General features: G+C 42.1%; 11 protein-coding genes across 11 annotated transcripts; 4 read left to right on the plus strand and 7 right to left on the minus strand.

Moving 5' to 3' along the window:
* Positions 1 to 31: 31 nt before the first annotated feature.
* On the minus strand, positions 32 to 883 carry TOT_040000913 (uncharacterized protein; the record flags this gene model as incomplete). Its single annotated transcript, XM_009693698.1, has 3 exons — positions 32 to 436; positions 548 to 629; positions 660 to 883. The coding sequence occupies 3 exons, from the start codon at positions 881 to 883 to the stop codon at positions 32 to 34; spliced, it is 711 nt and encodes a 236-aa protein (XP_009691993.1).
* Positions 884 to 918: 35 nt separating this feature from the next.
* Positions 919 to 2,114, minus strand: TOT_040000914 (conserved hypothetical protein; the record flags this gene model as incomplete). The annotated part of the gene is made up of 6 exons (XM_009693699.1): positions 919 to 1,008; positions 1,044 to 1,123; positions 1,158 to 1,233; positions 1,269 to 1,316; positions 1,348 to 1,428; positions 1,461 to 2,114. The coding sequence occupies 6 exons, from the start codon at positions 2,112 to 2,114 to the stop codon at positions 919 to 921; spliced, it is 1,029 nt and encodes a 342-aa protein (XP_009691994.1).
* A 175-nt stretch (positions 2,115 to 2,289) lies between these two features.
* On the plus strand, positions 2,290 to 2,919 carry TOT_040000075 (conserved hypothetical protein; the record flags this gene model as incomplete). Its single annotated transcript, XM_009693700.1, has 1 exon — positions 2,290 to 2,919. One exon carries the CDS (start codon positions 2,290 to 2,292, stop codon positions 2,917 to 2,919), a length of 630 nt encoding a protein of 209 aa, XP_009691995.1.
* Positions 2,920 to 3,165: 246 nt separating this feature from the next.
* On the plus strand, positions 3,166 to 3,768 carry TOT_040000076 (nascent polypeptide associated complex subunit alpha; the record flags this gene model as incomplete). Its single annotated transcript, XM_009693701.1, has 1 exon — positions 3,166 to 3,768. One exon carries the CDS (start codon positions 3,166 to 3,168, stop codon positions 3,766 to 3,768), a length of 603 nt encoding a protein of 200 aa, XP_009691996.1.
* Positions 3,769 to 3,901: 133 nt separating this feature from the next.
* Positions 3,902 to 5,966, minus strand: TOT_040000077 (signal recognition particle subunit; the record flags this gene model as incomplete). The annotated part of the gene is made up of 8 exons (XM_009693702.1): positions 3,902 to 4,183; positions 4,213 to 4,514; positions 4,548 to 4,634; positions 4,729 to 4,768; positions 4,799 to 5,350; positions 5,380 to 5,496; positions 5,528 to 5,826; positions 5,861 to 5,966. 8 exons carry the CDS (start codon positions 5,964 to 5,966, stop codon positions 3,902 to 3,904), a joined length of 1,785 nt encoding a protein of 594 aa, XP_009691997.1.
* A 110-nt stretch (positions 5,967 to 6,076) lies between these two features.
* TOT_040000078 (conserved hypothetical protein) lies at positions 6,077 to 7,359 on the minus strand (the record flags this gene model as incomplete). Its single annotated transcript, XM_009693703.1, has 10 exons — positions 6,077 to 6,160; positions 6,192 to 6,264; positions 6,300 to 6,368; positions 6,401 to 6,535; positions 6,566 to 6,658; positions 6,690 to 6,784; positions 6,818 to 6,907; positions 6,939 to 7,016; positions 7,049 to 7,173; positions 7,206 to 7,359. The coding sequence occupies 10 exons, from the start codon at positions 7,357 to 7,359 to the stop codon at positions 6,077 to 6,079; spliced, it is 996 nt and encodes a 331-aa protein (XP_009691998.1).
* Positions 7,360 to 7,898: 539 nt separating this feature from the next.
* On the plus strand, positions 7,899 to 8,588 carry TOT_040000079 (uncharacterized protein; the record flags this gene model as incomplete). Its single annotated transcript, XM_009693704.1, has 1 exon — positions 7,899 to 8,588. The coding sequence occupies one exon, from the start codon at positions 7,899 to 7,901 to the stop codon at positions 8,586 to 8,588; it is 690 nt and encodes a 229-aa protein (XP_009691999.1).
* Positions 8,589 to 8,631: 43 nt separating this feature from the next.
* TOT_040000080 (conserved hypothetical protein) lies at positions 8,632 to 8,952 on the minus strand (the record flags this gene model as incomplete). The annotated part of the gene is made up of 1 exon (XM_009693705.1): positions 8,632 to 8,952. One exon carries the CDS (start codon positions 8,950 to 8,952, stop codon positions 8,632 to 8,634), a length of 321 nt encoding a protein of 106 aa, XP_009692000.1.
* Positions 8,953 to 9,058: 106 nt separating this feature from the next.
* Positions 9,059 to 9,742, minus strand: TOT_040000081 (uncharacterized protein; the record flags this gene model as incomplete). The annotated part of the gene is made up of 1 exon (XM_009693706.1): positions 9,059 to 9,742. One exon carries the CDS (start codon positions 9,740 to 9,742, stop codon positions 9,059 to 9,061), a length of 684 nt encoding a protein of 227 aa, XP_009692001.1.
* Positions 9,743 to 10,019: 277 nt separating this feature from the next.
* On the plus strand, positions 10,020 to 13,593 carry TOT_040000082 (RNase L inhibitor protein; the record flags this gene model as incomplete). The annotated part of the gene is made up of 10 exons (XM_009693707.1): positions 10,020 to 10,161; positions 10,243 to 10,451; positions 10,486 to 10,710; positions 10,741 to 11,146; positions 11,187 to 11,272; positions 11,306 to 11,445; positions 11,476 to 11,804; positions 11,833 to 11,965; positions 12,002 to 12,177; positions 12,356 to 13,593. The coding sequence occupies 10 exons, from the start codon at positions 10,020 to 10,022 to the stop codon at positions 13,591 to 13,593; spliced, it is 3,084 nt and encodes a 1,027-aa protein (XP_009692002.1).
* A 159-nt stretch (positions 13,594 to 13,752) lies between these two features.
* On the minus strand, positions 13,753 to 15,856 carry TOT_040000083 (uncharacterized protein; the record flags this gene model as incomplete). The annotated part of the gene is made up of 8 exons (XM_009693708.1): positions 13,753 to 14,336; positions 14,454 to 14,543; positions 14,577 to 14,701; positions 14,736 to 14,858; positions 14,924 to 15,063; positions 15,094 to 15,308; positions 15,340 to 15,479; positions 15,513 to 15,856. 8 exons carry the CDS (start codon positions 15,854 to 15,856, stop codon positions 13,753 to 13,755), a joined length of 1,761 nt encoding a protein of 586 aa, XP_009692003.1.
* Positions 15,857 to 15,880: the final 24 nt, after the last annotated feature.

The following is a 15,880-nucleotide window of genomic DNA, read 5'->3' on the forward strand; positions in this document are numbered from 1 at the left end:
GTTACATATCCGTGCCAGGATGGTCTCTTTTCTATCTTACAGCCGCCGCCAGGCCGTTCCTCAGTGTTGCGTCGTTCAGCAGCAGCGTTAGCTGCGACAGTATTGCCACTGCCGCCACCTCAGTCCTCAGTATTCTGTCCGTCAGCTTAAACTGCACGAATCCCAGCCTGGCGTAGTACTCCAGCTCGTGGTCGAGCCACCCTCCCTCGGGCCCTATTGCCACCAGGATCGGCCCCTTCGCGTGCGCGTTAAGCTTCAGCGACCCGAGCGTGTCCAGCGCGTCGGGGTGCGCTATCAGCTTCAGCGCGTAGCTTCTGCTCGCGAACTTCCTCTCGTACTCTCCCAGGCTCTGGAATACTTCCACTTCCGGCATCAGCGTGTCCACTCCCTGCTCGAGTCCTAGCAGCAGCGACTGCTCCATTCTCTCCCTCGTCAACTTGTGCGATATCAGGTACGCCTTTTCCACTCTCGAGGAGCATATCAGGTCTATGTTTCCCACTCCCATGCTCGACGCGTACTACACACAAAATTACGGTCCTCGTGTTACCTGGAGCAGCTTATCGAGTGACTTTGGCCGTGGTATTCCAACCACCAGATCAATTGGCGGTTTTTCCGCCAGGGGCGGATTCCTAATTTTTATTAACATTTAAGCTGCTTACGCTTTAAATTTATCCGATAATCTGAGTGTTATTGAACCTTCCTCCACCTTTTCCACGGTTGCGTGGTCTTGTACTGAGTTAACTACTCCTACCTTCAAAATTTTACCTTCCTTTACCTTTAATACATTTTTTAAATGGCTTATTTTTATTTTATTTCTTATTTCTACTCTCAGTCCTTCTTTTGAGCTCAGAATCTCAGAAGGCTTAATAAGTATCAGATTCATTTAATAATACACATATTATAATACATTAAATTTGTTTATATAGCATTTTTTGCAAAGTGTTTTAATATCTGTTCTCTTTCCATTTTACTATCACTGGCCAGTTGTAACAGGTGTTGTACCCGATTCTGCGTCAATTTTCATTTTTTATTTTTCATTTTACCTTCAAATCCACAAAGTACCACTCGTCCACCTTATAGTAGTGGTACCAATCTGGTTTAAACATACACCCTCCGAATTTATCTGTATTTTTTCCTTTACGTTTAAATTCTCTTACCTTTGATATGTGTTTTATCAAAACTCCACCAGAAGTCCTTACACACTTCTTGGGACAGATTTGTTGCCTTTGACACCTACACATTTGTTTTTTCTTTTTCTACTCGCTCACCTTAATCCAGTCTATCTTCACGGATACATTCTTGGGTGTGTTACTGATCTGAGATCATTTGTTAATTATTTCTTTTTACCTGTTCGAATATGTTATCCAGTATGTTGAACACTTGGCTCTCTGTCAGATAGAGCAACTTCTTTTTTCCGATTTCCCTTTTCTGAACACATTTTAAATTTACTAATCTATTACCGTTACTGTCGTATCTGACTGTTCAACCTCATAATTTATTTTATTTTGCGATTTATCTGAGTACTTTCCCACGTATGGTCTTGAGCGGCTTGGCATTATCATGTCTACCCATGGATTAAGAAATTGATGTTCTAGGTTGTTTACTAGAAGGTTGTTTGGCAGTTGGCCAATTAGCCTGTTATCTTCTCCGTAGTATGTATCGTATTTATCCACTATCATTCTTCTGAAAAATTCAATGTTTTCCAGTTCATATTTTTTGTGTGTTTCGTTATTGATACTCGACGAGTTCATGATGTTGTTCATCACTTCGCGATCCACTGATTTAGGGTTTGAATTTATGGTTGACGTTATGTTTGCTGGGAATGGGTTTACTGAGCTCACTCTTTCTTCTATGTTTTGGTTGAGGTTTAACTGTGTAACCGAGGCGTTTACGCTTAAACTCGGGTTAGTCTGAATCTCGCTTAGTATTCTTGAAGCTTCGCTATTCTCCACAAATCGAAATTTTTTCTTCGGTTCAAGCAGTTGCTTACCGTTTCGGATGATTGGCTTTTTAGTCCTAGGTTTTTTAACCATTGAAATGGACTTTGTTTCCAAATCATAGTCTTCGTCGTAAAATTTATTATACGTTCTAGTCCTTTTAGATACTATCTCCATTTTGATTAATATTTTATTATGTATTTTTATATGTGCATTTCAATTATTGTTTAATGGTCCGGTTCGATTTTATCTGCCCGATTTACCCTAGTACAGTTAGTTTTTTTGGTTAATTTTTTTAATTTTAATTTTTAAATTATAAATATGAAATACACACACTTTTAAGTTCACAAATATGAATTATCAAAAGAAGAAAATCAATCGCAAATATCAATTTGATCCCCTATCGCACTCCTCACTTTTTCACTTCGTTTCTGACAGCGTCCGCTCCCACGTACGCCTTGAAAGGGAGAAAATGTATAAAAAATATGAATGGAAACGTTCTAAGAGGCGTGAGCTCTTTTCTTTGTTATCGGAGGCTCAAAAGAATTTCATTCCTCCTCAAACCTCAAATGAAAACGACGCAAGGGCTCTTTCGCTCAACAAGCAGATAGCCATTAAGACTGAAATAAAGACCTCTTTGGAATCACTTCAGTGTTTACTCGATCTTGCTCTGTACAAGGTCACTAAAAAGGAGGAAACATACGATGAAAATCTCAAGGATATTAACAAGGAGGAGCTAGAAGATCGCAAACGAATCGAGGAGCTTAGAGATGAGCGAAGAAAGAAGTTCATGGAGCGCGTCTACAATGAATCTAAAGAGGTTCTGGATAGTCGGAGTAAGAGACGAATAGAGATGGAAGCCGCCCGTAAGGAAATACGGGACAAGGAATCCGAGGAGGAGGCTCGCTTGTTCTTCCCCTGTGATCGTAAGCTCGCTGCTTGCGGCTTAATTCCGCCAGTTTACAAGAATACAGCTACTTAATTTTTTATTCAACATTTTAACCGTTATTTTCTGCTTATTTTTTCATACGTTGCGGATACATCACCTTATGCCACTCATATATAACCGTATGTGTGCGTTTAAATTAATACGGCTTTCATCTTGCTACTTTTCTCATTTACACAGCGGCTATGCTTCCATAGCCCCATTTATCTTCGATGTGTTCAGTCATTTTTACTTTAATCCCGATTTCATTTTTTTCTGAACCACGCTATTTTGACTTTTATAATGACGAAAGGCAGGCCGAAATCCAGAAACCCAGCCTCCAAGCTTTCCGAGGAGGATTTGGTCGACGACGTATCCTCCGAGGGCGACAGCGATTTCGAAAACGGCGATAACGATGACGGCCGCGCCGACGGCCTTCCCGGATCTGGCAAGAACAAGTACAACAAGGGTGAGCGGAAGGCGCGGAAGGCCCTTTCAAAACTGGGCCTGAAGCAGTATGACGGCGTTTCGAAGATTTACATCAGGAAGTCGAAGCAGATCTTCTTCGTGATCAACAAGCCCGACGTCTACAAGCTCCCCAACTCGGACACCTACGTCATCTTCGGCGAGGCGAAGATTGAGGACGTCGGCGCCAACTCGCAGTCCGAGGCGGCCCAGAGGCTCAGCCAGCTCTCCTTCTCCGGGGCCGGCAAGGACGACCTGGACCTGCCCGTGCCCAGCACCTTTGACACTGAGGACGTCGTCGACTCCGACTTCGCTCCCGCCGAGGCCGACGTCGACCTTGTCGTTCAGCAGGCCGGCTGCAGCAGGGAGAAGGCCTTCCAGTCCCTGGTTAAGCACCGCGGCAACATTGTCGACAGCATAATGGAGCTCACCACCGCCTAGTTTCCATGTAATTTACTAAGTATTATTTTTAATGATATTACAGTGCGTTTACTCTGGCTAGTTTATTTGCATGACTGCGCTCGGGGGTTCTGTCGCCCTCCCTTTTCGTTGTGGCATTGCCAGTGCCTTCCGATCAGTTCCAGAGCGACGAGAGTATGTTTCTCACTCCTAATGCGTCTTGTGAGTCTTCCAACTTACCCTTGAACCTGGTTCCCGTGTGCAGGTCTGGCGGCTCGTAGTATATGAATGCCAGATCGAAGAGCAGTGGTCTGCAGAACACCAGCTTCTTCTCTATGTTGAATATGTCCATCACCGCCTCGTCCTCGTTTGCCTCCGCGCTTTCCCTTTCCCGTTCTCTCGCGAACAGTGCGAACAGTCGCTGGTAGTACCTGTTCGACACCAGTGAGCACATGGACTAAGGGGCATGTTTACACTTTTGCGTACCTGGAGGTTGCCGAACGACACTATGCATCTCCACAGCAGTCTGTTCCTCTGCCTCTCCGGCGCTTCCAGGTTCATCGTGGACCTGCTGTTAGACCAGTGCGCGAGTGCCATTCCTTCCTTGAGGTCTCCGTTTCTGAAGCTGTGCACGCTCAGCAGCAGTGCGTTAACCGTCCTCACGACCTCGTTTGGCGCCAGGAAGTTTGTTCCGAAGGTTGCGTCCTCTATCAGCGACGCCAGGTGCTGCTTCAGTATGTTTGCGTACCTCATTCCCTCACTTGAGTTCGGCAGCGGCTCGTGGCCTACTCAGTTATATTAGGGGTTCCCTTCAACTTTACCTTCACACAGCAGCTCGTTCAGGGTCAACGTCAGCAGCACCAAGTGCTTCTCCACCTCCAGCAACGACTTCATTATTCGCAGGGAGTCTGGAATAAAAAGTTAGTTTTGAAATAAAAATAAAAAGATGCACCTGTGCCAATGGCACCCTCAACGGTGATAACTCAGTCCAAATTTTCTTACCTTCCAGCTTTCGCACTTGCTCTTGGTTTTCCATGTTCGACTACATCGTTCAATTACTTTTAGTGCTTACCATCAACTCTGAGTACACGTCCTCTGAGCACCCGTTGAACAGCGATGTCACTTCGTCGTAGTTGTTCAGCAGCTCCTGCTTCGTGAACTTCGAGGTCACTTCTTCGCTCAGCCTCCTTGGCAGGTCCTCCGCTCCGCTGAGCGAGCTTAACAGTTCTTCAGTCAGGTGCAGCTTATCTATCGAGTCCAGTGCGTCCATTACTTTCTGCGGGAGCAGCTGCGACTCCAGCGGCACTTCTACTCCTCTGCAGTGCACCACGTAGTTGTTTTCTTCCGTCTTCCTCACCATGATCAGCTGTGCGTTGCTGTCCTCGTGCTGGCTCTTCTGCGTCGTCGCGATCTTCTTCCCGATAACCTTCATGTGGAAGCTGCACATCTTCACCATTGCGTTTAGCTGCGACAGCTGCGAGTTGTATCCTTCCGACGCCTTCTGTCCTGATGTTGCTCTCAGCTTCTGCTCCATCACTGATGAGTATGCTGACAGGCACTGGTGTGCTTCTTCGAACTTTTCCTGCTCGTATCTCAGCACTCCCTCCATGAAATTTTTATACACCTACTCCTCTTATCTTCCACTCTTCTTACCTTAGCGTTGTTTACTGTTCTATTGTTCCCGTACTTTTGTGAGTATTCCAGCAACAGCACTGACAGTCGGTACGCTTTTCCGAACTTCCGCATATAATAGTGTCTTCCGCGGCTATTCTGCAAGATTCAATCATTTCTTCGGACTTACGTTCATTGTTGATGTTTCACATTTCGATTTAAGGTCCATTCCGTGCGACCACGACCTTTCACACCTTACTGTAAGAATCTCCAGGTATCTACAAATTACTTTATACAACACCCTTACATACCTCTTATCGTTCAATGGAACTGGAAATTCCTCGTGTACATACTTGTTCGATTTAGTTGGAAGCGGCTTCAACTGCTTCCTCAGATTATGCAACTTCCTCGAACAAAAGTTATGGTACCGTTTGTATTCTTCCAGTTTTATTCCATGTTTAAACCGTATTTCGTTGACATAGTCCAGTACTACGTAATTTTACAAATTTGTCCTTTTACATACCTGGGAAACTCAACTCAACAGTTAGTCCCTCGTTTTCGTTTGTCGGTGTCACATTTCCTTGTGAAACTGGCGACGTTGATTTTGGTGAGTTTAATGAACTTGACATTTTATTGTATACTATTTAAATTTATTTTCCCATATATTTATTGTGATGAACATTCCAACATAACATTATTTTTCGTTTTCACTATATTTCTTTTAAAATTTACAATTGTTTTACAGAGGTGATTCTAATCTTTTCACTGTTTCTTCCATTAGTACGATTAGCTTTTTTTGTGTATCTTCTCTCTCTTCACACTCCTGTGTATTGTTTACATTTAGGATTCCGTACCTTTTTTATCTCCATTTGCAAATGTTTCAGCTCCTTATTTATTGCTTCCTTCATCTTATCCTTCCAGTCGTTTCTATTTAATTTTTATTCATTTAAGTATTGTCTAACATTTTTTCATCTTCTTCTTTGATAAAATTCGCCAGTGTTAACAGATCTTCTGCTGTGTTTTTTATTACTCTACACACCTTTTTATATTTCTTTAAACTCACCTTTCTTCCATTGTGTATATTGCTGTGCTTGTCTTTTCTATTTTTTCCTTAAAATTAGGAAGTTCAACATCTGTGTACAACTTAAAATTTGATATAATATCCGTTTTTATTGTTTTCATTTCCGATATCTCATCTCTACAAATTGTTACTTATAATTGAACCTACTTCATTGCGTTAATTTGTTTGTTTACATTCTCCAATATATTCTTTTCCCCTGTTAACCAGTTCTCATGTTCCTTTGATAGGGAATCGTGAAACCTATTAATCGCTATTATTAATAATTTCTTACTTTTCACAAATGTTGTCTATGGCTTCCGCCTTTTCGTTAAGAACGTTTTCATGTTTTTTATAAATGTTATCTATTGACGTTTCTAACGATTCAATCTAAACATATCAGATGTATCATTCTTTGTTAACCTTTTTATTAATCGTTTCTATCTTTTTAACTGAAAACTCTTCTGAATCTAATATTTTGTTTTCCAATTTATTTATCTTTTGATAAATTTCCTAAAGGTTCAGTATTAGAAATTAGTCATACTTCTAATATTGAAGTCCTCTTCAATTCAGCGCTACTTTGTATTCCAGACAAACTCTTTTCGAGTTTTTTGAGCCTGTCCTGCAATTCTTTTTATTATGCTATCTCATTACCTCTTTTTTTATGGGCCTTGTGTCTTGTGATTCAAATGACTTAAATGTTGTATTGCTTTCAAATTTATACGAATTTGATTCAGGTTCCTTAGAGTTTCTCATATACTTTATTTGCGATAGGTATTCTACATTATTCATAAGGGTTATTTAAACCTACTCTTTAGTTGTATTTTAGATGACGGATTGTCATCGTCTGGCAGTCTCGTATCCATCCTTTCTAAATTAATAATTCCAAGTTTACATCCATTTTCTAGATTTTCGTCCTTCTTGAACTTAAAATCATATGTTTTATAATCATTTTTAAAATCCATATTTAGACACATCAATATACTTATATTAATACATGTATTATTGTCAAATGTTATTAGTTAAGTGTAAACATATAATACTATAAATGTGTAATCATAATAGAAGATCAGTTCTTCGATGTGTGTAATCTTTCTTCAAAATAAGCAACAATATGTGTACCCACACATGTGAAAAAAAGAAAGAAAATTAAAACAAAACCATCAACAATTTTGAAATCATATAGCAAGTATTCTATTGTTTTTAATATATAAATTTACAACAATTTAAACTCCGATTTATTGTAGAAGGTCAACATTTTGTCCTAAAAGCATATTTTTGCTATAATGGTCACACAACAAGGAATAAACTTACAAAACAAATCTTATTACTTTTCTGATGAATATATTACAGTAAAAATAAAAAGTTTGCTCAGTATATGCTAAAATTTAGTTATCTATTCCCCATTTGTAACAATGATTCCTACCATTTACTTATTAATTTTCAAAGACATATAATTATTATTCGTTTTCTATTCATAAATTTAATTATAAATTTCATTATCATGATATCGAGATTGCCTTTAACCATTTCTAAAAATCTTAATTTGATCACACTTTGTGGTAGGGAATACAGATTATCGTATTTGGGTGCCAAAAAAGGTCTATTTCCTTCCTTCTTCTCACGCTATTTTTCTGACACCGTTAATACTAACGCTGAAGCCAAGTCTGATGATTCTCAACCTGACCTGGATTCTAAATGGATGTCCAAGTCAACCAAGGATTCCAAACCTCCCAGGCCCTCTCCCCCTTTTCAACTCGATTCCACTCCTGAAGAGTTAACTGAGGAGCAGCAGCTTCAGAAGCAGGAAATTATAAGGGAGCTGACCAAAAAACTCAGCGGTCCTCTTGCCGATGAGAATGGCAACGTTCCCACTGGTGACCAGAGGCCCATTGCCATCGAGGTTGACGGCCCCTCCCACTTTTACTCCAACAGCACTAAGTACACTGCTTACACCAAGCTCAAGCACCGCCTTCTCACCAGGATGGGATACAAGGTTCTTCACGTCCCCTTCTTCGAGTGGCGTCGTTTGCGCGGTGCCAGGGAGCGCGAGGAGTACATGAGGGAGAAACTTAAGGAGGAGCCCACTGAGTGGCTCGACCCTGAGGACGAGGAGTTTTACAACAAGCGGGTCGAGTCCCTCAACCGGCAGCGTGACGACGCTCTAAACTCCCTCAATTTAACCAGTGACTAATATGTACAATTAAAATTCATCCATATTAACTCTATGTTATCTCCTAGTGTGGTTTCGCTTCTTCCTTTGCTACTGGCACCTCCTCCGGCGGTGGAAGGTCCGTTTCCACGTAGTACTTGAACTTATCTCCAAAAAATGCATCCTTCACCAGTTCCGGGTTCTTTGCGGCCATCGACAGCAGGAACTCCCTCTTTACCATCAGCGAAGGCAGGAAGTTGTACTTTTCCATTATGTGTTGCAGTGAGAAGTTTGTGAATTTGCTCTTCGGTCCTTCTGCTACTTCGTTGCCCAGTGGAGGGTACTTGTTGCTTTTCAGCAACTCACTCCACCTCAGAACTCTATTTACCAGCTCCTTTGTGGTCATTTTACGATATATACCAATATTTATTTCTGATTTATCAGATTACCCATGGGGTGGGACTACTCAGCCACTTATCTACACAAATATGCTGTTATTTACAAAATTTATTTTACACATCTCTAAATTTCGGTATTGCGTCGTGTTTACGCTCCTTCGGAAGCTTTCTTCTGCTCTTCGACTCCAGTTTTTTATGTATTGACCTATTTGGTCCGTAGTTGATTGCTGTTGATTTCATTGTTTCTTCTATTTTCTTCTTCTGCATTTCTTTATACAATTTCTTTACCTTTTTGTCTGGGAAATAGTATGGTTTCTTTCCTGTTGTTTCTATTTTTTCCTTTTCTTCTCTGATCAGTGACTTCTTCAGGTCTCTCAACTCTTCATTCTTTTCGAGTTGTGCCTTTTCTGTTTTATATCTGTCCAGTGCTCTCTTGGCTTCATCTGTGCTTCCAATGTTCAGGTGTTCTATTTTTTTCAATGCGTTTATTCCCTTAACGCTATCTGGGCCATGTTTTTTATTGATTTTAATTGCTGCCATTATATCTTTCACTTCGTCGTTCCTCATCTCATTCAAGAAGTTATACGACTTTTTGAACATTTCTATGTTCAGTTTTCCCGAGAAATCACTAAATCTCGGGTCTCTGGCTATCCTTTTTTTCGATACTCCAGATGTGTTAGGCGGCTTATAGTTCCTATATGGATTGAATGATACATTGTTTGGGAGTTCAACCGGTTCATTGCTTTTTCTCTTTTTAACTTTCACCTTATTCTTCTTTAAAATTTTACTCTCATTCATGATTGAACTTATAGTTTAAATCCAATATTTTAAAACTTATGGTACATTTCATTCATGACTATATGTAATAGCGATAAGATACAATATTTACCATAAACAACTTACCTTTTGCAAATCTACAATATGTTCTTAATAAAATAACTAATATACACACACTTAAAGTAATAATTTTAGAAAATTAAAAGTGATTTTTTCCACTTTATTGTGTTACACTTTCAATCATTGCTTATTGTTATTATTATTTATTTTTGTTGGTTTTACATTCTTCTATCAAAAAATGAGGAGGCAGGATAAGAATAAGTCAAATGACAGTGGTATGGGTGAAAATAAACTCCGTATCGCTATCGTTTCTAGCGATAAGTGTAAGCCCAAAAAATGTCGTCAAGAATGTAGACGTTCATGCCCTGTGACAAAAACAGGTACGACTATTAATATTTAATTAATTTTTATTTTATTCATTTTTCATAAAATTGTATATGTTGACTTAACTCTGCTTTTAGGGAAACAGTGTATACTGGTTGAACCGACTAGTAAGATCGCATTTATTTCTGAACATTTGTGTATCGGATGTGGTATTTGTGTAAAGAAGTGTCCTTTCGAGGCCATTACCATTATTAATTTGCCCAGGGACCTGGGTAAGGATACCACTCATCGATTTGGGCCTAACACATTCAAGTTACACAGGCTTCCAGTCCCAAGGCCCGGACAAGTATGCCCTTTTCAGTTAATTAGACTCTATGTAGGTTCTGGGTCTCGTCGGCACAAATGGTATCGGTAAATCGACTGCGCTGAAGGTTTTGTCAGGAAAGCTGAAACCGAACTTGGGAAAATTCGACAGTGTTCCCGACTGGGCGGAGATTCTGCAATACTTTAGGGGCTCGGAGCTCCAGGGATACTTTACGAAAATGCTGGAGGATAACCTGACCACGGCTGTTAAACCTCAGTACGTGGACAACATACCCAAACAGGTACTTTGACACACGCGCAACTTGGCGTAGGTTACCGGGCTCGTCGGGGAGATCCTGGAGGCCAAGGACAAGAAGGGCATCGGCCAGGACTTGATCATAACCCTGGAACTGTCGCACCTCCTGAACAGGAAGGTCTCGGAGCTTTCAGGAGGGGAGCTCCAGAGGTTCGCGATCTGCGTAGCGATTCTCGTCGACGCTGACGTCCTCATGTTTGACGAACCGAGCAGCTACCTCGACATTCGGCAGAGGATAATTGCCGCCAGGGTCATTCGGCAGCAGATTCACCACGAGCGGTACATAATCGTGGTCGAGCACGACCTTTCGGTCCTCGACTACCTCTCTGACTACGTGTGTTGCCTTTGGGGGAAACCATCGGTATATGGAGTCGTCACTTCCCCTTTCAGCGTTCGGGAGGGCATCAACATATTTCTAGACGGTTGGCTCACCCACATTATACATTTATAACTATAAATTAGGCTTTATTCCCACAGAGAACCTGAGGTTTAGGGAGGAGTCCCTTACGTTCAAGGTTGCCACCGACGTAGATTTGGAGGAAATTGAGGTTTGTTTGCCCAATTTAACGACTGACGCACAGATGCTGCACTCGTACAAGTACCCTAAACTGAAGAAGACCCTGGGTTCGTTCTCTCTCACAGTGATGGAAGGGGACTTCAACGACTCGGAGATCCTCGTTCTTCTGGGCGAGAACGGCACTGGGAAGACTACCTTCATAAAGTACGTTTTGGCTGAATGAATAATACTCAGAATGCTGGCTGGAATACTGGAATCGGATGACAAGGAGGCCGACGAGTATATGCCCAAACTGTCAGTGAGTTACAAGCCGCAGACCATAACTGCCAAGTTCGACGGCACGCTCAGGCAGCTCCTATTGATGAAAATCAAGGATTCGTTCCTCTGTCCAAACTTCCAGGCAGACGTGGTAAAGCCTATGCAGATAGAAAACCTGTTGGACCAGCAGGTCAAAAATTTATCGGGAGGAGAGCTGCAAAGGGTGGCCATCATTCTGGTTCTCGGCAAGCCCGCTGACATTTACCTCATTGACGAGCCTTCCGCCTACCTGGACTCGGAGCAGCGTATTACTGCGAGCAGGGTCATAAAAAGGTACTGACTGCCCCGTCACCGTCACTTTTAGGTTTACGCTTTATAAAAAGAAGACCACCTTCATCGTTGAGCATGACTTCATTATGGCCACCTACCTGGCCAACAGGGTTATCGTTTTCGAGGGGGAGCCAGGGTAAATTTAGCAGCCAATATATTAATGCTTCTTTAGGATAAGGGCCACTGCACTCAGCCCTGAGCCTTTGGCTGTAGGCTTCAACAGATTCCTGAAGTCCTTGGACGTCACTTTCAGAAGGGATCCCACCAACTACAGGCCCAGAATCAACAAATACGACTCCGTCAAGGACAAGGAGCAGAAAGCCTCCGGATTATATTTCACAATGGACAGTTAACTTTTAAAATGTAGTTCACTTTGCGCGTGTGTAATATAGGGTCTCTCATTCCTATTCTCATTTTATATCAGGATGCTTTGAATAGTAAAAGCACAGTTTAATATAGTTTTATTTGTACAATGTAAACTCAATGTTATGTATTTCATTTATTCTGTGGTTACTTGTTTTTACAGAGATTCCACAACGACGCGTCTCTGTATTATCTTTAAAAGCGAAGATAAACCACTTCAAATACAATAATAACTTAAATCATAATGGAATAAATGAATTTATACCTTTTAATTCAAATTTAAAGCTTGGATCTCATACACACCTCAATGTCCTTCCTTCAAGGTGTTTTATTAATAATCGCAACAAATACACTTTGAGAATCGCAAAAAACGGATCCAACACATCATATAATTCACGTAAAGATCTAAAACTTGAGTCAACATCGAACGGTTCTGGAGAGAATCTTGGTAATAAGGCCCTGGATTCCTATGCATCGAAGTGGTACTCTAAACGGGCTTACGGCACCGAAAATTCGGATCAGATTCAGGGCGAAAACAGTGGCGTTAGTGCAACGGACGAGAGCGGATCCGAAGACTCAGATGAAGAGGACTACAGCATCAATTTGATCCCTGAGAAGCCCTGGAAGCCCGGCGACGACCTGAGGCTCCCCTACCTGATGGACGAGAAGCTCGAGCTCTCCATGGACTCGTGGCCCGAGAACTGCTTCCTGCGCGTGAAGCTGTTCTCCTACTACAAGCACCTCGTGAACCTGGCTGCCGAGAGGATCAAGCTCGGGCTCCGGGACAACGAGAACCTCCGGGTCACGAATCCCATGGCCCTGCCCATGCGGCGCAAGCGCTGGTGCTACCTCTCCTCGGCCTTCATCGACAAGCGCTCCAAGGACCTCATCGAGATCCAGGAGCACGTGCGCGTCGTCGACATTCTCCCCGTTCGCGGCTCCCGCGTCCGCAATTTCAGGGGCCTTCTCATGGTCCCCCTTCCCTACTACGTCAGCTTCGACTACTGGTTCGAGGAGGTCCACAAGCCCGTCAAGTCCAAGCTGATCCACGACCTCTTTCGCAAGCGGACCTGGGTCTCCAAGTACTTCCTCTACCACCGCGACAAGCACGAGAAGCGCGAGCTCATCGAGCGCATCACCTCTCCCGAGCTCGTCGACGAGGTTCCTCTCCGCCTGAAGAAGCAGCACAAGGCTGACTACTACTTCTACGAGCTCGGCGAGCTCCGGAAGCTTTACAAGTTCATCGTCGCTCGCAAGGCTGAGGACGAGGCTCGCAGGTTCTACGGCGTTCGGACTCCGGAGATTTGGGAGGTCGACGACGTTCGCTTCGTCGGCAACTACGAGGACCGGAAGTTTGACCCTGACTACTCTAGCGTGGATCGCATAACTAAGAAGGATTAATATGTTATCAGTGCGTCTATTTTAGATATGTCCGACAGGAGTTCCCAGTTTTTCCTGTCTCCGAGGTTCCACCTCGGCAGCACGTCCTTTCCGTCTATCTTGTCCTGCGTCCTGACGGTTCTGAATCCCATTCTGCACCTACGTTACTTCTTCTAACGCTCACCTGTGTTTTTCTATTAGGCTGAATCCTATCATCACTGCGTTGTCCGTCGAGTACTTTTTACTTGTGCTGTACAGGTACCATCTTCTGCTTTGCTGCGGCTCCAGCGATATTGTGAAGCAGGGTGACTTCTTATCGTTCCTGATTTTCTGCAGTATGTACTTCGACGGCTCCAGCAGCGCCATACTCTTGTCCACCCTCCTTATTGCTCTTTTTATTCTCAGGAGCCTCTTCATGTTCAGCTGCTTCAGGTACAGGTATATCATTCCTTTGTACAGCTCGTTCTTGTGCTTCGTTCCCACCTTTTCCAGCCTTCCTGGAATCAACAACTCCGGCATCAGGTCCGGATTCCACAGGTAATGGATGTACTCATCCAGGCTTTTAACCTTTCTGCTAAATTTTTCAAACATTAGGCGGTATGGGTTATCTTCTGTCAACGTGTACCTATCTCCTCTTATGAACCTCAATACTATTTGATGCACTTTTCTCAAAAATACTTTCTGCTTCTCATACAGCACTGAATCATCAGTATCGTATAACAAATTAAATATCATGTTCTTGAGCGTATTGTTTGCAGCCACACCTGATCACACATTTATATACACTTATGTATATATAGTTACACATTCATATGTAACTACACATATGTTGGTACACACACAATACATATTCAATTGCACGAGTATATGCCTACACTCACCTCCTACTACTACCACTTGCCTTATTGGGAAGAATGTCCTTGATATGTCCATTGCTCTGTCCAACACGTCCAATACCTTATCAAACAGTGCTACATTTATTTGTTCCACTCGTTTCAACGTACTTGACTCCGCCGTGTAGGCCAATTGATTTATTATATCTCTCGGTAACTCCTTCACTGTTGACATCTTCCACTTGTTTAAGGTGGTTTTTATTGCTTCTTTAAGCTGCGATTGTATTCCCGAAAAGCTAAACGCCTGTTTATGCTTTAATTTTTACTTACCAGAACTGGAGATAGCTGCTCGTCTTGCTCGGCAGTGTAAACTTGAACTGCGATATGTTGGTTTGCTTTGCTGCCTTTTCCAACTCCGGCCCTCCTCCCTTCTCTATCTCTAGGCCCAGCTCCCTAATAATCAATTTTATTTAATGCGTTTGTGTTTAATCATATCCTTTTAGCAAGCCTAGTTATACCTTGCACACTTATCTAATACCGATCCTGCGAACTGGTCTTGCGTATCACACATTAGGTGAAACGATGACGGATTTTCCACCATGTATATTTGCGAGTGCCCTCCTGATAGCAGAAGCGCCAGGTACGGGTACTTTAAATCCTAAAGCCCATGAGCTCCATTTACTCACACCTCTGACTTTTCCTGCATGCCATTTCCCATGTGCTTGTACTGATGGTCTGTTATCATTGGTGACAAGCAGTGGGAGGCTATATGGTTTTCGGAAACCAGCGGAATGTTGTACCTCTTCGACAGCTCTGTTGCGAAATTGTATCCCACTCTCAAACACAGCTCCATTCCTGGCCCTCTCGTCACTGCTATCTCATTTATGTCCTCCATTTTTAGTCCTATGTTTACCTTTTACACCTCATAGCTTACCTGATTCCTTCATCACTTTATCGCACAGTGATTCTATTGTTTCCATATGTGTGTCTCTTGATGTGAATGGCTTTATTCCTCCGAACTCCTCTATTATGTGTGCTTGCGATGATGATCCTTCTGACAGTATCTTCCCGTCACTGTGCCAATTATTATTTCAACATTCTTATTACCTTCTAACTACTGCTACACATGTGTCGTCAAAACTAGTTTCTATTGACAATATATTCAACAATTTTTCTCCTTCCGGTTTAGTATTTATTACTTTATTTGCTTCCAGGTAATTTGAATAATTTGGGGTAACATATCCGTATTTTACAAAAGAATCCTTTCTTCCTCTATACACACTGCTATTAATACACTGTTTACTTCTACACTTTACACGACTTTTACTTAAAAATATGTATTTACTTCCATTTTGAGCTATCTGCTGTTTTAGGGAAAACACTGCAAAAATATTACGATTAACACAAATACATATACATAAAATACATTTTATTCTTATCAGAATTTTCATTCAAACTTTTATTTTAATTATCAA

The sequence above is a fragment of the Theileria orientalis genome, chromosome 4, assembly GCF_000740895.1.
Source record: "Theileria orientalis strain Shintoku DNA, chromosome 4, complete genome".
Taxonomy (NCBI): Eukaryota; Apicomplexa; class Aconoidasida; order Piroplasmida; family Theileriidae; genus Theileria; species Theileria orientalis.